The sequence below is a fragment of the Ambystoma mexicanum genome, chromosome 2p, assembly GCF_040938575.1.
Source record: "Ambystoma mexicanum isolate Mex_15411 chromosome 2p, UKY_AmexF1_1, whole genome shotgun sequence".
Lineage (NCBI taxonomy): Eukaryota > Metazoa > Chordata > Amphibia > Caudata > Ambystomatidae > Ambystoma > Ambystoma mexicanum.
This window is the reverse complement of record NC_090923.1, coordinates 635,226,042-635,250,031: the sequence shown is the minus strand read 5'-3', so window position 1 is coordinate 635,250,031 and position 23,990 is coordinate 635,226,042. Positions and strand designations below refer to the sequence as shown.

General features: G+C 47.8%; 1 protein-coding gene across 1 annotated transcript in view; it reads left to right on the top strand.

The window, feature by feature from the left end:
• Window positions 1-23,990, top strand: part of AMT (aminomethyltransferase) — a 459,623-nt gene that overhangs the window by 339,911 nt on the left and 95,722 nt on the right. The window contains exon 6 of the mRNA XM_069644169.1: window positions 19,042-19,187. Coding sequence (XP_069500270.1) covers window positions 19,042-19,187 — 146 coding nt within the window. The remainder of the gene's footprint in view (window positions 1-19,041; window positions 19,188-23,990) is intronic.

Here is a 23,990-nt window from a genome sequence, read left to right as displayed (position 1 = left end):
ATGATGTCCTCTTGCATCTACCTGGTGCACTTCTGCAGACCACGGATGCGCCCTCTTCAAGAATTTCTCGACGCCCGTTGGATACAGACGACGGGCACCTTCGAAGACAGGGTCCCCCTCAACGAGGTGTTCCGGCGGGCGATTCAGTGGTGGGGCGTTCGAGCGTACCTCACGGCGGGCAAGGACTTTCAGACGCCGGCGTACCAGGAAACGGTGACGACGGACGCCTCCCTGGAAGGTTGGGGCGCCCACACCGGAGATCTCCACGCAAGAGGCCTCTGGCTCCCGGAGGAGAGGCTCCTGCACATCAACGTCCTGGAACTCCGAGCCGTGTTCTGGGCTCTCAAATCGTTCCCCCCGTCGCTCAAGGGCAAGGTGGTGCAGATCTTCACGGACAACACCACGACAATGTTTTACATACGGAAGCAGGGAGGCACCAGATCCCCAGCCCTATCCAAGGAGGCCCAGGGGATGTTCCTGGTTCCCTTCCACCTGGCAGGAGAAAGCAACACCATCGCCGACTCGCTCAGCAGGGAGCTGCGCGCGTGTCACGAGTGGGAACTGCGCCAGGATCAGGTGGATCAGCTCCTCCGACGATGGGGCAAACCCCAAATCGACCTGTTCGCAACAGCGACGAACTTGAAGTGCAAGAGGTTCGCCAGCAGGTTTCCCCAGCCGAGAAGCATGGGCGACGCGTTCTAGTTCCCCTGGGACGGCCTATACCTGTATGCGTTCCCTCCGTTGCCGTTGCTGCTTCGACTCATCAACCAGCTCAAGAGGTCCCGGTGCAGGATGATCCTCGTCGCACCGGCGTGGCCGAGGCAGATCTGGTTCCCGGACCTTCTGGACTTGTCAACGTCCCCTCCCATCAAGCTGTCGGCGGACGCGGACCTTCTCTCCAGAGAGGGAGGCGCCATCTTCCACCACGACCCGGCGTCGCTGAACCTGCAGGCTTGGCTCCTGCAGCGCTAGAGTTTGGAGGCTACGATATACCGGCCGATTGCAGAGAGGTTCTTGCAAAGGCCAGGGCGTCCTCGACTCTCAAATGCTACGGTCATAAGTGGAAGAGGTTCTCTATTTGGTGCCGTGCACAGAAGATCAACCCCCTACGGATTACGTCCCTTCAAGTGCTGCCATACCTGCTATGGCTGGCAAAGGCTGGGCTAGCCCATGCCTCCATTAAGATTCATCTGGCGGCGATCTCCAGATATACCAGAACCACAGGACGGACGTCCCTGTGGTCCCATCGACTGGTAAAAGAGTTTATGAAAGGACTGTTCCGGTCGTTCCCACCGGTGAAGGCCCCGGCCCCGGCGTGGGAACTTAACGTGGTGCTGACCAGGCTCATGGGGCCCCCATTCGAGCTGATGCACTCCGCACCTATGAAGTTTGTGTCGTGGAAGACTGCGTTCTTGGTGGCCATTACCTCCGCACGACGAGTGGGAGAGATCCAGGCCCTATCCTGCAAAGCACCGTACTTGACTTTCCATGCCTCGAGGGTGGTTCTTAGGACGCACCCCTCCTTTATGCCCAAGGTGCCGTCGGACTTCCAGCTTAACGATCCCTTGGTGTTACCTGTTTTCTTCCCGTCTCCTTCGTCGCCGGCCGAGAGGACTTTGCACTCGCTGGATGTGGCTAGAGCGCTGAAGTTCTACGTGGACCGCACAAAGAGTTTCCGGAGGACATCACAGCTGTTCGTGAACTTTGGACCTGTGAATCAAGGGATGGCTCTCTCGAAGTCTTCTATTTCTAGATGGCTCTCTGGCTGCATCATGCACTGTCACCGGTTGGCTAACCGACCGCTGCCAGGCCGTCCGAGAGCCCATTCGACCAGAGCGATCACTGCTACTACGGCGTTCTTATCTGGTGTGCCCCTGCTGGACATCTGCAGGGCTGCTACGTGGAGGTCGACGCACACCTTCACGAGATTCTACTGCGTCGATCGGGATTCCAGGGAGGAGTCCAGGGACGGCCAAGCAGTGCTGCGCAACCTGTTCGCTTAAGGTGAGCCTGGTGAGGAGGTATAGATGCTTAATGTTGAGTTTTTGTATTGCTTAATGTTGAGCCTTTTACCACCCCCCGTGGTTGTGCATGTGTGTACTGCTATTTAATCTTATATTCATGAGCATGTGAATCCATGCCAGACCCCATGCTGGAGAAGGAACAAGTTACTTACCTGTAACTGTTGTTCTCCAGCATGGGTCTGGCATGGATTCACATGCGAACCCTCCCGCCTACCCCTCTGCGGCTCTTCACTTGGTCATACTGCCACTTCACGTGCTACCAAATCTGAAGATGGCTGCCAGAGGCGGGGCTTAGGTAGAGGCCAGTCATTGGCTGTGATCAGTATGACGCAGAGATCAGTGATTGGTTACTACTAGGAAAGACAGATCAGAAACGAAACTGATACTGATTTTTTCTTTACCGAGGATTTCCAGCCTGACGACGGGGAATATTCATGAGCATGTGAATCCATGCCAGACCCATGCTGGAGAACAACAGTTGCAGGTAAGTAACTTGTTCCTTCTTCAGCGCCTCCACCTCCTGTCTTAACTGCCTCTTTCTCAACACGCACTTCGTTGTTTCCCTCCTTGTTGCTCTGCCACAAACTATTCTTCGCCTCTTGCTCAGTACTTCAAATTCCCAAACTACTCCTTTTATTCTTGCCCCTTTTTTATCCTCCTTTTTACCACCATCTGGACAACCTGTGGATCTCTAATAATAAAGTGTTATCAGCTGGTTGAATTGTGTGAGCAAGCACTGTGATTGTTGCTTACATAAACAATCTATTAATCTCTCAAGTGTCAACAATTTGTAAGCAAAGTCCAGCATTGCTCCTCTGACTGAGGTTACTTAAGGTTAAGTTGCCATCTTGGAATCAGATGGCACTAATTTTGAAATGTCCAGTACTTTTTCTCCCAATTCGGTTAGCATCCAGCGGGGCCAGACATGAGTTCTGATTGGTCAAGTGGCAGTTGCTAATTTGTGTCACCTTTCAAACCAGTACTCTGTACACTCAACACAGGCTCTGCAGAGACCAGTGTATTGTTATAGGTACGGGGCCTGAGGGGGGCGTGGGATTGGGACCCGTCTCAACCAGCAGCAGGAGGCCTACTAGGGTTTTCACGCTATCCAGTCCTGCCCCAGAGGCAGAGTGAGTGGGTTGGGAAGGCCCCAGTCTCTACTCCCCATTGGTGCCATGTTGCTTTTACCAGTTACCACTATCGCCTTCTGTACCCCATTCTGGCCAGGATTCTGTTTATATGTTAAAGGACTATCCATCCCAGAAGGGACTTGCCTGATACTATGGAAAGAAGCCACAGGCTCCACCAAAGAAAAAGAAGCATCAATGTTGGTCCAGTAAACAAGCTCACCTTCATTTCCAGACTTGCTCCATCTCCGTGTTGGAAGCAGAACCCTGAGGACACGCAACAAAGAGACTGCATTACGTGCTGTGCGCGAGAAGAGGGACGGAGCTACAAAGCACTTTTAAAATTCCTGTGGCTATGCCACAACCCTTGGGAAAACCAGCAAGGTAGTTGGCAAGCACTAGATGGTAAACAAGGTAGAAACTGGGGAGCAGAGAATAAGGAGGACCAAGGATGCCAGGGGGTGGGCCAGAGGGGGAGGGAGGGAGAGAGGTAGGGAGAGCGGGTAAACAGGACAACAGAGCAGGGGCACTGAAGTATCTGATGCAGTTTGAGAGGCTAATATTTCACAGGGGGTTCATCAGGTTTAATTTTGCAGCTGTATGGCTGTCTAAACTCATCCCTGAATGAAGGCCTGCCGGCCTTTGTACAGGAGTGGCATAGAAATCTCGGGAGATAAGTAGACGAAGAGCAGTGGTCAGGGATCTGGAGAGGAGTCTCCAAAGTGACTGTAAGAATCCAATATGCAGTACAAAATTATAAGATGTTGGTACGGTGATATATCACCCCAGAGAGGGGGGGGCAACAGGGCTCTGCTGGAGGGTTTGCGGGGGAGCAGGTTCCTATCGGCACATCGGGTGGAGCTGCCTAAGTTACAACCCTACTGGAGGGAGCGAATGTCTGTTCTGAAGCAGATTACAGGCTTAGCGATTGAGGAGGCTCCAAACGTGTGTTTATTGGGTATGCTGACCTGGCGCAGGGAGCATGGGTAGATGGGTCACTTCAGCCTCATAGGCTGATGTTGACAGTTGCCAGAAACGCCATTGCTGCAGTGTGGAAGTCGAGGCGGATTCCATCCCTTGAGGACTGGATAAGTGGAATGTGGAGACTTCTTATATGTGAGAAAGTGACTTACGTCTTACATGACAAGCTACCTTGTTTCTTTGAGATATGGGAGGGATTTCTGCAATTGGTTAAGTCAACCAACAAGGACTTCACCTGCCCTCCGAGGTTTAGGGCACTCAGGCGTATTACTGTGTCGTAAAGTACAACATATTTTGAAAGCAGAGGGACGAGAGAGACATGGGGGAGGGGGTGGGGAAGGCAGGGCGTTGTGGATGTGTGGGGGAGGGAAGGCACATACATCCTTGATATTGTGAATAAGAGGTTTGAAAGTTGTTGCAGTTTTCATGAAAGGCAGCCTTGTATGTGGTTATTTGTAACTTCCTTGGAGGAAAATCACAGAATGGTGTCAAGTTGAAATATGTTGTATACTTCTAGTAAAACGATTTGAATACAAAAGGACACAGTTGCATCTCCACTAACCCGAGAAAAAAACTCTCCAATATCATGGATACTCCCCACTCAAACAATGAGTAAAACATACTCATACCACTACCGCAGCAAAAAGCTAATTAACCACAAACTGCACAACACCCAACAGGAAACTAAACCAATTACACACAAATCACCCATAGACACTCGTACACCAAACACCACAACACGTGTACCAACTAAAACAAACCAGCAGTGACCGTTTGTTTGGAACTGAAGCTGCCAACAGCACAGGAAAGCTCTTGTGAGCTTTTTCCCTCTCAATCCCACTAATTAAGCCCTCCTTCCTTTTCAGATCCGCCAGAGCGCCTGGGGACCATGAAAATGGAATCAGTATGAATCACAATAACATAATATAACTGGAAACAATGCTTACAAAGTTCCACATGGGTTGACCATTGCTAAATCTGCCAAGTTCCCTTGCTATCATTGCAAAGGGATGAAACGCATAGCTCATCAACAGTGGTCAGGGTTGAAGAAACATGTCCAAGTTGGCGGTCTCTGGTTCCAACTCCCAACGGAAGGACCTCAGCAACTGTTGAGTCTGGAAGCAAAAAGATCCATCTGTAGAGAGCCACCAGCAGTCCAGCAATGTGTGGGAAACAGAAAGAGCTAACCTGCTAGTTGCTGGAGTCCGACAGTTATCTTGAATTCCACTCATTGGGCCTCATTACACGGTAGGCGTTAAGGGATTACCAGCACCGGTGCCGGTAATCCCTTACCGCCCTACTACGAGGGACCTATGGGGGCTCAAATGGGAATGGGGAATGGTTCCCGGAATGGGGATTTACCGGGTCCTCCAAGGTCGGAATGACCCGGTAAGTTCTTATTCCGGGAACACGGACCCGGAATGCGGTAAGGGGGTAGCCATGGTGCCAATAGCGCCATGGCTACCGCCTACCGTGTAATGAGGCCCAATATGTTGATATAACTGGAATGCATTCCAACTTCATTTTTATCTTTCGCTCTAGGAAGTATTGCCAGAAATCCTTTGCTCCTTCTGCTAGTGACCTGGAATGAATGCCCCTCCGGTGATTTTTGTACAAAACTGTAGACCCGTTTATCTTGAGTCAGATGCAACAATGAACAGTTGTTTTAATGGATTGCTTTTCTCCAGAGCTGGATGAGGATATCTATCTGATGAAAAATCTGCGGGAGAAGAATCCATAGAAAGAATATCACGGTAAGTAATTTCTCCTTCCTGCTAATGTTCTGATGGTTAAATACCCTGCTTTCAATTCTAAACAATTGATATGCATATTCAACATATTTCCACCTATGGCTATTTCTCTGCAATGTGCAGCCCATATGGCTCTGCAGTGTACACCCCAACCAGACGTGCTGACATCTGAATTTACCAATATATTCGGGGTCAAAACTAAGATATCTCTGCCATTCCATGCCTCTCTGTTCGGGCCGCCAGCGATGCTTCATTATGGCTTCCTCTGGGGTGGGACGCTGTTGAGCCACAGGCGCATGAAGACGTGAGCAATAAGTGCTCCGTCCGGTCCACTGTTATCCTGCAGCACAAACCCTGATTCCCGGTACGGAGAGAAGCATTTATTGACCCAATGAACTGTGGAATACACCCGCTCTCGGCCGCTGCATTCCCCAGCAAAATTGGTCAAGGGGGACTGTTTTGTGCCGTCTTGAAGCCGGGACGTCATCTTGGGCTGACGGTGTGCTGCGCAAATGCTGGTGATGACCTCGCGTCAGAGGTATCCTTCCTGCACCAGGATCTACGGAACCTGGCATCTATAATGGGAGATGTCGAACAATGCGTCTCTGACACTGATGGTGCAGTCCAACGACTGGCGATACAGCTTATGTCGGTCACCCAAAAGCTCACCCAGCTGGAGAATAGGGCAGAGGACAGTGAAGGCAGGGCACGACAAGCAACCTTTGCATGGTCGGTGTGCCTGAGCTGGAAGAGGGCCTCAGGATGGAACTTTTTCTGGAGGATTGGCTAGCGGACCTGTTTGCACCAAAGAGACTCTCCAAAATTCTTCTCAGTTCAGCGGGCGCACAGGGTCCCAACAGGCGGACTCACCCAGGGAGCGCCCCCGCACATGATAATAGCAAAGCTGTTGAACTATCGAGATAGGGCACCCTACTGCAATTTGTAAGGGACAAAGGGCCCATCACCTACAATGGTCACCGGGTGGGCTTCTTCCCATATTACACCAGGGAATTCCAAACGGCACCGCAGTCATACTACTCAATCAAAAGAAAACTGCATTCACTTAGCATGTAATACGCCCTTTTTTTCCCGGCCCAACTTAAGGTGCAACATGGAGGGTCCATTCATTTCTTGTACAACCCGAAGGAGGCATGGTCTTGGCTAGAGACTCGGGTCCTGTCAGGACCAGGATCCAAACTGACAAGAGCAGTACTGCAAGGCAAACCGGCCCAGAACGGCCTGCTGGACGCAGATCGTAACCAACCTCCGGAACAGTCGGCAGGGAATGAAGCTCGATTCAAAAAGGGATGCAATGGCTGGGGAAACAACCACGTGAAGTCTAGTTGCGCACTGAAGAACACTGTAATGAAGTAGCAGCCACAGAATCAGTATGGGCCATTGACACTGTTTTAGCGGCCTCCGCAAAGATGTTTTTCACTGTTTTTTTGAAGCCGTTGGTGCGATTTTAGGCGACAGGTGCTTCATGTTGGGGGGGGGGGGGTTTGGGGTGGGATACAAGGGGACTCTCAGGGCGAGTTTGTCAGGTTATTGTTCTGTTGGGGAAGGGAATTTTTATGTAAGGTACGACTGGGTAATGGTTAGGCACTGGGAAGATTGGTTGCTTATAAAGGGACGGCGGATTAAGGGGATGACCTGGATCAGGGCTGGAGGAAGAACCCCGGTCTGGGACGCCCAATTAGTTCTCTGGCGGGATGATGGCTGATGGGAAAATCTCCTTGTTGACATGGAATGTTAAAGGACTGGGCTCCAGCATTAAACAGCGCCAGTGTCTGAATAGACACACCCCGGATGTAGCGCTCCTCACAAAGACACATGCGGAGCAAGTACTAAATGTTTGAAAGGACAAACTACACCAAAGCATATCATATAGGCTTCTCAAGGGGAGTGAGAGAGGTGCTGATATTAATTCACAATAGGATTCGCTTCCACATTACAGAAGTTAGAGCAGACCCCTGGGGAAGATGCGTGTCAATCAAAGGGGAGCTGTGGGGTAATACGTGGGGGGTGATGGCCGTATATGCCCCACCCCTCTGGCGTTTGAATTGCTGAACGACCCCCAAGCCCAACTACTCCTAGACACAGCATGTTCGTGAGTGATGGGGGAGATTTCAGTGAAGTCATGGATTTTAGGGCAGACCGCAGACACCTGGGAAGCAGGAACCCATCCCTCACCACTAAATTAAGATCATTTACCACAGCATGGGCTTAGTGGATGCATTGCGACTGTTGCACGAATCTAAGGCAGGGTATTCCTTTTTCTCGAATGCATATAGCTCAGTGTCATGCATCTACTACTTCTTTCATCCCCAAGGGGTCGCACACAGACTTGTATCTGCCAAATAACTGGCTAGAGGGATTTCCGACCACTCGCCACTCACATTGAACTGAGAAATGGCTGAACTAGACCAGCGGCAATGTGGCGGCTTAACGCATATTACCTAGTGGTTCCGGAAGTGATGGAGGGCTTGTCCCAAAAAACTATGGAATACTTTACCGAGAATGAAGGGTATGTAGATAGCCCAGTTGTACTTTTGGGAAGGTTTTAAGGCAGTACTCCGGTGGGAGGCAATACCACTGATAGCAGCCGCACAGAAGAAACACACACGAGAAGTAGAAGAGGTGGAAAACCAGGCTTTAAAGGCAGAGGCGGGGTTCCTTGCCTCTGGTTGCCAGGCTACATGGGAGACCCTGGTCACGGCACAGGACACTCTGAACAATGTAGCACTAGATAATGCGAGACAGGCACACTGGGCAATATGGAGCCAGGTCCAAGAGTCTGGGGATAAGGCTGGGAAGATGCTGGCATGGTTGGAAAAGAGAGGGGGTGAGGGAACAGGTATCTGCTATACAGGACTCCAGTGATGCAATACTAACTGGGGTTGAGGAGATCGCAGGTGCATTCGCAGCCTACTACAGGGAGCTGTACAGTACCCCGGGGGATGAAACTGGGTGGTGGGGATACTAGAGTCGGAAGAATGGGTCGAAGCGCTTATGTTCCCAAGAGAGATTGGAATGGCTGCCAGATTACGCTTGATTCAATATAAAATATTCCTGTGGGAATGTGCTCAGATACAAGAGTTCTGTGGGAAATGCATTCAAAAACTGTCGGCAATGATTGGATCAGAGGTCCCTTGTGTTCCTAAACTAGCTATACTTTGTATCTGGGGCGAGGCTGGGTTCACGAGATATGAGAAGGCGTTCCTGTCCACCGCACTAGGACTGTCAAAAGAATACTATTGCAACAATGTGGGTGTCTGCGGACCACCCACAACTCAATCAATGGACGGTGGAAATGAACAGATGTATGTCTCTAGAACAGCGTATTTATAATGCCCGAGGCTGCCCACAGAAATTCCAAAAGGTGTGGGGCGCATGGGCGGGAGAGGGTAACTAATGGATGAGGGCTGGGGAGGTGTCCCGCCTCAGATCGGCCACACTGACCTATGCCTTGAGGTTTAACTTGTACAATGTTCCACATGATTCCCGTGTATACGCGATTGAGGAACCAATGCTGACACTACCCAGTGTTTTGTTTATTGTAATTTTATCAAAATAATAAAGTTGTAAAAAGAAATTATGGCTTCCTCTGAACGAGGCACTACCTAGGAGTATACTACCTTCCTTGGAGCATCTTTGCAATCATGAGTCAGTCATCCGCGATTGCGGCCTATGTTAAATGGTGCTGCGCAGACCCTGCGACTAGCATCTGAGAAGCAGTCTTGCTTCTTTTGCCTCCCAGAGCAGATGAATGGCTGACTCTGCTCAATGTAGCGTTTTTGCTAGGTAGTTTTGCCTCCCAGAGCAGATGAATGGCTGACTCTGCTCAATGTAGCGATTTTGCTAGGTAGTATTGAGCAACTCTGGATTCATGAAACAGCAGAGCTAGTCATTTAGGCTGTTCTGAAGCAGACCAAGCTGGAGGATATTCCTTGCTTATGCACTTTATTCTCTCCGGCTAGCCTGATGACTAGAACTGTGCATGGGGCCAGAGAAACTGTACCCCACTGCAGGGGATTACACTTGAGGAGCAGCAGGGTATGAATGATCTCCCACTCATTCAAGCTCAAATGTTTTAAAGCTGAAGCAAATACTGTCAGTCAATGGGAGGGTGACATGGTGCACCTTTGGTAGCTCCAGCATCTTCCTCTCTGTCATTCCAGTATGCTCTGTCGCAATAACCATCACAGAGAGCCACAAATCTTTGTATCAATGTAGCGAACAGCCCTGCAAATACAAAGGAATCATCCTGCCTGGGAGAGGGGTCGACCCACAACATGCAGGCTATCTCTTGGTCCGCTCACAGAAGACTAGGACGGCCCAGGAAAGTGTTTCATCAGACAGCCTCATGTTCAGGTAGATGACGCGCACACAGGATTAAAGAACGAGCAGTGAGCCCTACTTAAAAGGCGCTCTGATCATTAGTGTGGCTCTAATGAATACAAATCTATCACAAATACCAACACATATAATTCTCTCAATTGAGCCACAAAGGGACCACATTCTTAGCTAACTGGATGCAGAGGATGGGGAGGAGCAATTTAAAGATATTGAAGATCATGGTGTATGGAATTTGATATGATATGTCATTTATAATGCGCCTGTACACAAGTGTTTCTAGGCGGGACAAGACAAGGAGGGGGAAACAGAAGGAGGACAGAACAACGATCTTACTAGGCCTTGTGTCATTCCGATCTCGCATGTTCGGCGAAGAGGGAGGGAGAAGTGCTAGATGGGGGGAGTAGTGCAGTTGGGGGGAGGGTGAAAAGATGTCACATGGCTGTTACTGAAAGACTAGATTTAAGCAAGTCTCATGGGATTTGTGTAAATACTTTGATGTTGTCTGTTCTGTTTGTATCTGAGATGACCAGTTTTTCTTTATACTGCTGCTGGAACATCTCATGATACTTAAAAAAAAAAAAAAAATGTTAAAAAAAAATAAATAAAGCATATTGCTTGCCTGCCATCTATCCGCACATAGTAAAAGATGGGAGTATATTTTGAATTAGTACAAAAAAGAAGGTGGGTGAGGCGCGCACTCCCGGTCCTGGTCAACTGAACCTGTTGCAAAAAATATAATAAGTAGCTGGGTCAAATCCCAAAATGGACAAATATTCACAGGGTTAGATCCCTTGTGCTGCAAATCAGGTACTCAGTAATAACAGGGTTAGATCCCTTGCTGCAAATCAGGTACTCAGTAATAACAGGGTTAAATCCCTCAGCTGCAGTTCTGTGGTCTGTAGTTGTTCTCCTCCTAGCGCTTTCTTATCTCAAATAATCTTCAGGGAGGCTGTTGAGCAGGTGTGTCTAATTAGCGCCTCACCCACCTTCTTTTTTGTATTTTGAATTAGTCATGTTAGTTTATTTTGTAGGATGTGACCAGATCAGGGATCTGATCCTGTCAGCCTGGGGTGGGAAGCCTACCATAGGTTTCATCAGAGCCTGTCCTGCCCCCCAAAGCAGGGTTTGGGAGTTGGAAAGACCCCAGTCACTCTCCCTTCACCTGTGCCTGCATGTTTGAAATATGTAGCACTTTGCCTTGCTCCATGCATGTACTACACAGTGCTGACCAGTTGCTTTCTTGTCCTGAAGGACTTCAGGAACCAGCATGCACAGCGGTGGAAGAACGAGCAAGCAGTTTGCCTGGAAGACAGATCATTGAGAGCCACCGGGCCTAAGAGCAATCCATGCTGCAGTCTGAAAAACCTGATGCACTACGCTACGTGTCTGTGTGAGAAATACCATTCTCCTGGATCAATTCAGGATGTTTCCAACCAAAAGTCAAAAGCAAGAAAGTTCTTTCAATAGCCAAGTTGCACTTGAAATATGACGCAAAGTTTTGTTCATTCCATAGGTTCTTCACTTGGCAATATAATTGTCTTATTTTCAAATCCTCAATGGGAAAAGTTAAATCAATTGTTTCATGGATTCAACAACCACAATGAGTTAATAATTTCTTCTACAAGGATGCGTTAAACATTGACAATGTCTTTCACACCAATTAATGTGCCCCAGGCAATGCAGATTATATTTCTCTCCCCCTTGAGAACTGTCATAAGGAGTGCTTTTATTCTGTCTCCTTTGGTTTCCTTTAAATGCCTCTTTGTCTTAGGCAATGCTGGTTACAACATTCTTCTATACTGTGTTTATATATTGTCCCCTTTTGGCTTTGACAATGATTGCTGCAATATTCTTTAACTCAATCTCTGTTAAGATAAGCGTTGCACTCAAATTGCTTCAATTCAATAGTTTGGTATTCAAAAGGTTTTGTTTGAGCCAGTGGTCTGTTTCGGAGCCCTCCGGGTTACCTGACAGAGGCCAACTCACTGGTCCTTCTGTGCGTCGCCGTTGGAACCACTGTTACTGTTACGTCTTCTGTCGGGTTTGCACAGGCATCTTGACAGCTCTGGTAATGTTTCCGTTGCTTGCGCTTCCTGTAATTGGAGCTATTTCTGCTCCACTAGCACTGCGATGAACGCCACACACCGAAGCAGCACGCAGGGCCAGGAGAGCTTCTCTCTCCCACGGGACAGCTACTATTTAGGGTCCCCCCCGCTGCACGTCTGCTACATTCTGGTTTGCTGACCTCTGCTACTTCAACGCTGCGTCCTGCTTTCAACACGGCAGCAGCATTTCCTTCTCCTTCCTGCTTCTGCTGCTTCCATTGCTGCTTCTCCAGGCCTGCACCTGAATGGGATTTAAATATTTAAAAGTCCCGGGTGGGGGCGCTTGGGAGCCTGAGCGTAATGGGGGGGAACTAGATGAGCTCTGGCGCCTGATACTTACGGCGCAATGCTATCATCCAGTAAATCCACCCGTTGATGAACACAACGCCCCGTTCATGAACACAAAGCGGGGGACAGCTGTCGGAGTACAAACAGACTTCACCAACAGAAGCAGAGTTTGACTGGGGCCTCCGATCTCTTGGAATTCGCAGCTGAAAGGAGCGGACATGCGGCGGATTCCATCGGCCCAACACCCCGACAGCAGCAGCCGACACCAGGGGAAGGCTCGCCTCTGCGTCCTAGTAGGCGCCACTCGGCGAGAGGCTGCCTGGGGAATTACACCGCCCCCCTGGGGCAGCAGCAGGCAAGGGACGCAGCGTGTGCCGACCGCAACTTGGGCTGAGGCGGGCATCCACCCCAAGCACAGCACACACTAGATCACCGAGCAGAGGAGCAGTGCTGAAGTGCGCAGACCCACCCCGGCCCTATCCAACAGACTGGCGTCCCGGGATCACCAGACCTCAGCCAGTGAGTCCCTCAGTCAGGGGGATTCTGTGTGCTGTGTCGGGCTGAATGAGGCAGTGACACTTATGGGAGCCCAGGCGGGACAGGGAAAGCATTGAGAGCAACACTGGGACCAGCGGCCTGCTAAGGCAGTCCCCTTCCAGGCCCACAGATGAGCCTGACACTGGGGGGAACCCGTCATCCAGCAACCACCAAACAGGCCCCAGTTGGCTACCACACGCAACTTCTAAGGGGTGGGAGGAGCACTCCATGCAGCCCACCCTCTAACGCTAAAGGGCCATGGAGGAGCCCGCCATCATGGGAGAAAGTCCCTGGGGAAGCACCAACTACACCCTCTGCTGAGGGCAGCGCGCCCCGATGGTACACACCAACAATCCCCTAGGGCATCTCTGTCATGGTCATGAAGTCATGGGCACAGGCATACAGGGGTCACGTGCACAGGAGACCTGGGTGGACACTGTCCTGTGGACCAGTAGATGGAGGATGACAGGATTCTCTAATTCAATTTATTTGTAACTATAATTTTATTTAATCATTACAAAAATATATGTATATCATTACAAATCTTCAATACATACAAATACCATAAAATCAATACCTATCTATGGTATTTGTATGTATTGGCGATTTGTAATGATATACATATATGTTTGTAATAATTGAATACAATTATATTCTTTTAAAAAATTGAATTAGAGAATCCTGTAATCCTCTATTTACTGGTCCACACTATTATATTTTTCAGTTGATTTACCTGAAGGACCATAGATTAAGGTAACCCCTATATTTTCTTTTATTATTTATTTTCTATTAAGCATTTGGTTTTACAATGCAAAAAACCTTAAGCTTCTAAGAAAGAAAATTCAAAAGACCGAAGAAAATAAAAGAAAAAGAAAAAACATGTCTTATCCCCAGCCCACTTTGAGACATTTCTTTAAAGTTTGTATGGGAGTGAAGACTGAGTCTAAAAGTATAGGTCTTATCATAACAGTAAGAGAGAGAAAGTGAGATGGCTAACCCAGTCCTACTTCTCTTCAGAATATTTATTTCAACTCTTCGTAGGCCTATTTTCAAGGTACAGGAAAAACTCAGTTATGCGTTAGATACGAGTTACTGTGCGCTGTTTACCAAACCTATTGAGTGTTTAATTGAAAAAAAGAGTCAAGGATCCAGCAGCGGGAGTCTCAATAACTGTGAACCTCCCAGAAACGGTTCAGATTGCAGTGAAGTTGTAATTCGAATTGTTATGAGACTGCCTCCGCGCTTGGAACTAGTATTCTCATAAGTTGATCCAAAATTAACAGTGCATTTGTTTGATTTTGTGAATCTTAAGAATAGTCCAAACATTAATTTGTGCAATAGTATTCTTGTATTGAAGTCTTGCAATAGTCCATAAGTATAGCCGACACGTGTACGACCAATTTGGTCATTATCAAGGCCTCTAGGTTTGTTTGGCATGCACACTTCTCAAAGACCCATCGGTCTCTCTTCAATGCAAGATGAGTTTGTTACTTGTGAATTGGAATAAAGGTCCTTAAAGTCAAGCTCAGTCAGCTAATCATGGGTTAAGAGCAGATGAAGATGGATTCGGGGATCTAACCCATGATTAGCTGTTGGTTAATGTTTGGACTATTCTTAATTCTAGTGTGAGCTGAAATGTGTACTAGTTTGATGTAGATATTGATTTTATGTTATTTGTATGTATTGGAGATTTGTAATGATATACATATATTTTTGTAATGCTTAAATAAAATTATATTTAAAAATAAATTGAATTAGAGAACCCTGTCATACTCTATCTACTGGTCCACCCCATTATATTTTTCTGTTGATTTACCTGAAGGACCAAAGATTAATCAATACACTGTAGGATCATTGGGATCGGGGGGGGGGGGGGGCTGGCGTTCCTCTGATGCCGGGTCAAATGCTATTTGGGATCCACTATGAGGATTGGCACGAGACACGCTCAACACGGAGGTTCATACACACTGTGCTCTTTGCAGCATGGACATTCCTGGTCCTGGCTTGGAAAGACCCTTGCCCGCCCTCTTTAATCGTATGGGACACTCTACTGACCAGACTGAGCTACAAGGAGCACGGGGCCCTTGGGCGACAGGCCAGTCCGACCCAGGCAGCTAATTTCCAGGAAACAGCAGAATCATTCTTGGGCTCTACATCTACATCTACACATAGCGTTTGAACACATGTGAAGGGGTCTACTTACCTACACGAAAATACGTGAGAGGGGGTTTCCCTGGCTCCTGCTTTGGCTAACTTCGGCAACCACTCCTTTGCCACTGGAGTCTTCCCTCCCCCCCCCTGAAGCACTCTCTTCTTAAACCCACAGCCGACCTCGTCTGCCCGGCTAACTACGCCCAATCTCCATCACTCCTTTCCTGGGAAAACTCCTGGAAAAGCTGGCCATCTTCCAGCTTAATCTTCATACTGAATTGGTTGGTTGTCTCCATGACCATCAGTCTAGCTTCAGAGCTGCCAGAAGCATGGAAACTGCTCTCCTGAACATCCATGAAGACCTGCTCTCCAACCTTGACTCCAATACCCCCTGTGTCCTCATTTTACTAGATCTTTCGTCTGCCTTTGACACTGTAACCCATGCCATCCTGCTCAATCGTCTCTGTGATAACCTGGGTATCACCGATGAGGCCCTGGCTTGGCTGTCCTCTGTCCTCTCCGATCGACCCTCTGAGGTCCAACTTTGGTCCTTCCTCTGCTCTATCTCTATTTCTACTTGTGGTGTTCCCTAGGGGTCTAACCTCTCTCCCTGGCTGTTCAACCAATAAATGGCGCTTCATGCCCACCGCATTGCTGCTCTCTGACCCAACTTTCAGTGCTATGCGGACAACACTCAGCTCATTTTCAGGATCCCTTCTGCCACCTCTTCTCCTTCTATCATGTCCGACTGTCTGTCTGCTATCCATGAGTGGTGTGCCTCTAACAATCTCTGCCTTAATGCCAGTAAGACTGAGATTCTCCTCATCGGCACACCTGCTCCTTCCATTCCTGTCGCTCTCTGGCCAGCCTCTCTTGGCCCTCTTCCTTCTCCCACCTGTGAGGCTAAAAACCTCGGGGTCATCTTCGACTCCATTTTCTCCTTCTCTCCTCACATCTGACGTCTCTAAGAAGTCACACTACCAGCTGCACCTCCTTAGAGGTTTTCTTCCTTTCCTCTCCTTCACCCATAAGCTCACTGCCTCCGGAGCTCTGGTTCTCTACTGCAACAGCCTCTTTCTAAATCTCACTGCTTCTACTCTTCACCCTCTGCAACTCATCCAGAACAGGACTGCGAGACTTGTCCTTGGCTTCAAGCCCAGGGATCGTATCTGTCCAGGACTGAAATCTCTGCACTGGCTCCCAGTGGCTGCGAGGATTAAGTTCAAAACCCTCTGCATTGTCCACAAGGCCTTCTGGGGCCTGTGACCTCAATACCTCCAACTCTCTCTTCCTAAATATCGTCCTTCTCAAGCTCTTCGCTCATCTGCCTCCAACTCCCTCAGGGTCAGTCGCTTCTCCAAGCAACGAGTTGGTGGTAGATCTCTTTCTTCGGCTGGGGCCTCCCTCTGGAACAGCTTTCCTGCCTCCCTGAAACTCAAGACCTTCCTCTTTTGTTCTGCTTTCTCTCCTCCTCTCCCCTGCTGAACTCCTGACGGAACTTGCAGTGGTCACCTGGCTACCCTCTGATCTCGGGCCCAGGGCCCCTCCCCCACCAGCTGCACACCTGCACTGCCTATCGGGCAACACCAACTCTTGACACTTGATGTCCGCACTTACTCCTGCACTTGCCACTAGCTGGCAGCACTTTTACCTATTGTTTTTATTTATTCTTACTGGTTGATCCTATGTATTGCACTGTCCCCTCCTCCCTTTGCCCCCGCACTTACCCTTCCCCCCCTCCCCTGCACTTGCGCAATCTCAATGTCACCTGGCCTAGTAAGATTGTTGTCTTTGTCTTTCCTCTGTTCCCACTCTCTTGCCTCGTCGCGCCTATAGGCACGTTATAAATGCCATATCATATCATATATATCAATGTAGTCTATCTGTAGATCCCAGCAAATTTGAAGTGCTGTAGAGGAGGTCTCAAAATGTTTTTGTATTTTAAGCGGTGTGATGGGTTAAGTTTGGAATATTAGTTGTATCCCACCGTCAAATCCGTCACTGTGGAGATGCAGACTTGCATCTGAATATACGCCAGGGAAACCCTTGTGGGCATAGGAATGCAAGCTCGCAGCTCGAACGATTTGTAGAAGCCCCAGTGGTGCCAATAGATTCTGTGCCAAAACTCGAACAATTGTAACATCAGTGATTCAACAGCACAGGAAAGATGAAAAGCGAACCTGATAAAAGTACATCATGGTGTCTCTTGAGCGTGCAACCGTGGAAAAGAAAAATATATGTTGAAAGAAGTGACTTATTTCAGCCCCCACAATAGTGAAACGGTCAATAAAATAGAATTTAGAAACATTGGCAATGTGCCAGTTTTTACTCCCATGAGCAGTTTAACATCTGATGGTGAAGGCATCTGAAAGCTTTTTGCTGCTTGTTTCCAAGGCAGTGCAGCTTTATAAATGAGTTGTGCCTCCATATTATCAAAGCAAGCGTTAAAAATCAGAATTTGAGAAAACTGGCAGCTTTAGGCCCAAAGACTAGAGCTACAGTCTTGGCCTAATCGGTAAATCTGCTTGGAGAACAAGTGGAGGAAAAGTGGTCATTGGTGGTCTGGAGAGTCTTTTCACCGTTTGTGTTGTGTGGAAGGAGAAGCCGGCAGAGAAACACAGCTCCTGCAACTTAATCCCCACAGCAACGCGGTGAACAATTGGAGGAAAAGTGGTCATTGGTGGTCCGTATGGGGACAACTCCTGGCAAAATTTGCAAGTACTGTGAGCACCTTTCAAAACTGCTCAGCGAGCTATCTGTTGCAAGTATTGTGAATGGATTTGGACTACAGCTATTGAAGTGAAAGCCACTGTGATATTTTGTAGCTCAACCACCTGGCGGGCAGCCGATAATGACTAGTTAAATGGTTTCTATATTTAAGAACTGGTATTCGTAAGGCCCGGCGTGGAGAAGAGCGAGGCCCCAAGTCTAGCCCTGCACACAGGGCCTCAGAGTGGTGCAGGAGGAAGGCTGTGGGGCTTGCGCTCTAACTGTAAAGGCCGTTGGTAGCATCGGATGGCGAGAAACGAGCCTGTGAGGAAACCCCTAGTGAGTTTTAAATCCGCAGTTGAGACCTTCTGGTGAGCGCAGTCTGGTGGCGGGAAGTGCGATTCACAGAAATTGTTTTCTCAGCATAATGAATGTACAGTAGCAGATTAACATCTGGCTTAGCGACACGTTTGCTTTCGTACTGATTCTCTTAAGGCATTTGCCCTCGAGCCATCCCCATGTCAGACAAAAGTTACACCCATTGTAATAGTTTTATAGTATCATTGCAGAATTAGTTGGTGACAATGCATAAGATGCTGCACATCTGTGGTTCGTTTCCTGCTGCATGCATGTATACAAGCAATGCATGCATGCAATGAAACTGCATACAGTTTTATTATACAAAGATGTCATGATCTGTTCTATGTTTGATGTGCAGTCCAATTTCACTGAAAGCACGTGTTCAACAGTTGAACTTTAGACCTCTGTATAAGAAAAGGATATGCAGAAATGATGGTATTGATCTTGTACTCTTATTCAAGCTGATTGTACTCCCCTCAGGCCTTCCCCCTTGTTAATAGCCCAAAAACGCATTCTGGTTTATCATGTTACAATAGCCAACCTTATAGAATGTTGTTTAATGGTGTAGGGTGTTTGGGAATGTGTGCAGATGGTTTTCAACCTTTCACTTGCAGATCTCCTCGTAAAGATTGTTTCTTGGGTTTTGCAGGTCCTTCGATGGCCCTAGTATTACAGGAAGGCGTGCAAGAAGATCTGAGGAAGCTTCACTTCATGACAAGTGCAGTAATGACTGTGTTTGGTGTGCCAGAATGCAGAGTCACTCGCTGTGGCTACACTGGGGAAGATGGAGTGGAGGTATGTGAATGTAATTCCTATTTTCCACTGTTTTCCCCTCCTCCTTATATAGACTAAATGCATATGTACATATCCAGGCACAGCTCCATGGTGCACCTTCTTTGGCTACCATCGGGAGTGACACTGCCATGGCCGCCCGTTGCACCACCATACCTTTCTGCATTACGTTAGTAAGCAAATACAATTTAGCAGAACTGAAATGAGCGGCATCCGTCCAGATCTGTAAGGCCTCAATCATTGTAGGGGCAGTGAGTAGGGTGGAGGAAGAAGAAAATAACCATCATATTGACTGGCACACGCATTTTGGTGCATTTTCATATTTTATGATACATTTCCATTTTCAAGGACTTGAACAAACACAAATGTGTCTTAAACTGAAGCTCTAATTGATACTTATTTGATTTGAGTGGGCTATTGTGCGACTCAATTACCGCTCGATATGCTGCTTTAAGACTGCTGGGGTGAACTGTGGCCTTAGATAGGATACGAGAATGCTTCTAGACATTGTGTTGTGGGATGACCACCAACCTCCTTCCAGACTTAGAATGTCTGTGCTAACAGAGGAACCTCAAGGGAGGTTTATTCCTAAAAATCTCTAGATCAACGTTCCTCAAAATAAGTAAGTAAATACAAATGTTTGTAGGCACCTCTATCAGAACTAATCGTCTCAAGTCGCCGATCACTGATAGACACTGCAGACTAAAACAACATAAAAACGATGACCCAATGTCACTCCACATCACAAAAGCGTCTTTAGGTGAGACCTGAAAGGTGAAATGTTGGAGTCTAACTTTACTTGCAGAGACAAATTGTTCCACAAACATGAAACTTGTACCTGTTGAGCCAATTCTGATTCTGTGCCAATGAGTAACCGCCATCAGTCCGTGGGACAGTGGCCACGCAGACAAATGGGGCACAATCTTCTTATTTCTATGCCTGAAAATAACCAATTTTAATTTTGGGAACCTCTTTGTCAGATCACTACCATGGTCCTTTTTTCTTACGCTCCCTATTAACCTAGCTGCAGAATTTTGCGCAACTTGAATACACTGCAGTAAATAGCTCCGACGTCTGTATAAAAAGGGTATTGCAAGAGTCCAGGCTTGACTGGGCCAGAGCACCCTCCACTCGGGCTAAGTTAGCCCTGGGAATGAATTAAAGCAAAGGTGTACATTTGGGCAACAGAAAGAAGACTCCATTGATAGCAGCCTGAACTTGGGGAGTGGCAGAGGAAATAACATTTCATCATTCAGGATCATGATATGATATGATATGATATGGTATTTGTAACGCGCCTATACACAAGTGTTTCAAGGCGCGACGAGGCAGGGAGGGAGGGAAACAAGGGGAAAACAGACAAACGATCCTACTAGGCCAGGTGTCATTCAGATCGCGCAAGTGCAGAGGTAAGGGGAAAAGGAGGAAGTGCAGGGGGGAGGAGGTGGGGGGGGAAGTGCAGTACAAGGTAAGTAGCGTAAAAAATAATAAATAATAAATAAAAAGGGCCAGCTGGTGGCAAGTGCGAGGTAAGTGCAGAGCAAGTGCTGGGAAAGGGGCTGTAGGGATACAGTGACAGTCCCACAGTGCAGGGGGAGCCAGGGAGGCAGTGCAAGTGGAGAGTGGCTGGGCCCTGGACCGAGGTTGCTGAGAGTGGCCCAGATGCAGGTTTAGTGCTGAATTCAGTGGGGAGTTGAGCAGGATTAGCAGGGGAGAGGGAGAGAGAAGGCAGAAGCGAAGAGGAAGGTTTTGAGGTGCTTCCGGAACCGGAGATGGTTCTCCTCAAGTTTCAGGGAGGCAGGAAGGCTGTTCCAGAGGGAGGCCCCTGCTGCGGAGAGAGATCTACCCCCAGCTCGTTGCTTCGAGAAGCGGCTGACCATGAGGGAGTTGGAGACGGATGAGCGAAGGGCTCGTGAAGGAAGATATTTAGGAAGAGAGAGTTGGAGGTATTTAGGTCCCAGGCCCCAGAAGGCCTTGTGGACAATGCAGAGGGTTTTGAACTTAATCCTCGCAGCCACTGGGAGCCAGTGAAGAGATTTCCGTCCTGGAAAGATACGGTCCCTGGGCTTGAGGCCAAGGACAAGTCTCGCAGTTCTGTTCTGGATAAGTTGCAGAGGGCGGAGAGTGGAGGCAGGCAGATTAAGATAGAGGCTGTTACAGTAGTCCAGATCATGCATAGATGTCTCACTTGGGTTTTGATGGAAATGTCCTCTGGAAAGAAATCTGGCAGAGAAGAGTGAATGTTCAAGCATTTCCAGGCCCGCCAAAGATGATAATCTGTCTTACTCGCATTAAGCTACAAATCCAACCACTCACTGCCCTTAGGTAACCCGAAAGGGTATCCATTCTGTTAGGCTTACCATCAGTTGACAAATTTGAATATCTGCATATGAATACCAGGCCACCCATACATGCTTCTATTATATTCCATAGGAAGCTAATATAGATGCTAAATAGGGCAGGCGGCCACAGCAATCTGAGGGACACCTAAATTATGACATACCTTTCCATTTGAACAGCAGAGAACTGCTCCTCCGACAACCATGTTAATAAAATCTCAAAATAGATTGTCCAAGGTTATATACCATCAATGGGGGGGTATCTTCCAACATGGACAGCAGATTGCATTGCATCGGTGGAGGGATGGGATGGGACAGACTCTTTTCCTTGGCTGGCCCTATAACCTGATTGAATGAAATGGAGGAAGTGGTGATCCTCTATATGATTCTGAAGCTGCTCCACAACCATCCTTTCTGAGGTTTTTGACAAAGCACTGAGAACACAGAATGGGCGATATTTCCCCAGTAGAGGGGTTTAATCTTTACCAGATGGGACCACCCCTTCTCTCAGGGACCAATTAAATATGCCCTCTATGAACCTGGAAATGTTTTTAGTATAAACATTTAGAAGCTCCCAAGAATCCCATCTTTCATCTTAGAAAGCAGCTATGATGATCTTCTGAGGGTGAGATCTAAAATAAAAATAAAGATTTAAACAAGCAACACATTTAGGAGTACTGCAAGTTATCAGTGGCACTGTCGCTGTTGGCTAACTCTTGGCAAAAAGTGTTCTGACGGAGTTTCACCGAAAGAAACCGATTCTGACACCTTACAATGCTTCAAAGTTGTTTATTCTCTGATTCTACAGGAACAGTAAACTTGGTTGATAGTACAGCAAACTTTTAGTTATTTCAGGGGCTTTGGGTAATTGACCCTAGGGCTGTCATTCTCTCATTCGTCTCCCTTGGGTTACCTCCAACCTAGCTCCAGTGGGTTACATGTGATAATGTCCCAGCAAAAATGTCGCCATACAAGAATGGCGCTCTTTTTTTTGCATCGATACCATATGCGACCTGCGAGCGGGGGACAACCCTGCAACCCCTCCTCCCATTTACCCCATACATAATCCCCATAAATAATGTCGCCTATGCAGTTTCCCGGCGACTATATGTTGCCCTACCACCATCCCCAAAAACGAACCATGTGCATGGTCCAACCACCATTGTATCACCTTCTCCATTCTGGAGAAAGCCAGCTCTAGCCTTGGACCTGCTGCTGCCCCTGCTACCTTGTCCAGGAACAAGCGCAACTTAACATTTGATACCGTTTGGCCCCTACTACAGCCCATTGCCAATATACTGCATGATAAGGACCCTGCCTATCTAGTCAAAACATAGAACACCACCATGAAGAAAGCCATTAACAAGATTGCACCACTAAAGCTTTGCAAGGCCAAACCCACTTCCCATCTAAATAAGTGGTTCACTGCCATGGGCTTAATTTTAGGGTTGGACGGGGTGTTTGTCCCCCCCAAATTTCATGGCACACCATTTTGTCCCCATTCATTTGGCTGGGGCACCTTTTCTTCAGATGTCATGGGTCCCCCCAACATTTTCAGCAAAGTTACTCCACTGTTCACCGCTGACCTTAAATTACTCTGCAATGAAAAAAGATCCGCGGAATCGACCTGGAGAAAGACACCCTCCTCCCTGAACAAAAAGAAATTAGTCACAGCAGCCTCCTCATACAAAACAGCCATTCTCAGAACTAAAAGAGAAATGTACAACAAGAGAATACAGAATGCCAAGTTGAGCACAAAGGAACTTTTCACTATTCTAAGGGAATTAGAAGCCTCAGCTCCCACCACTGAATCATGCCTGAAAGATGCCGACAGGTGTGCGAATATCCAGAAGGCCCTCTCAGATAAAATAACACTTCTTCAAACTAAAATTGAAACAAAAAAACACAACCTACCCCCTATCTCTATCAACACCGAAACCAACGTACCCCAGCATCCACCATGCTTACCGCTCCACTTCTCTCCTGTCACCACAGATGACGTGGAAAATATAGTCAAGGGAATAAAACATTCCAACTCCCAGGGAGACTTATGCCCAGCATCCGTCATCAAGGATGGAACAAAAGAATGAACCCCGTTCATAACTTCTGTGATAAACGCTTCCTTCAAAAATTGCTCAGTGCAGGATAACCTCAAAGAAGCGTGCGTCATGCCTCGTCTGATAAAACCTAACCTCGACCCCAACATCCTCACTAATTATAGGCCCATCACAACGGTTCCCTTCCTCCTAAAAATTCTAGACCGTGCCGCCTATATACAAATTCAAAAACACTTGGAAGACAATGAGCTATTAGGCCTCCGACAGTCCGGTTTCAGACCTAGACACAGTACTAATACTGCTCTTCTAGACTTAAAAATACAGATGGACGAGGTGAAAGACAAAGGTCAATTGGCCATTCTCCTTCTATTATATCTCTCAGCAGCCTTCGATCTGGTTGACCATAAAAT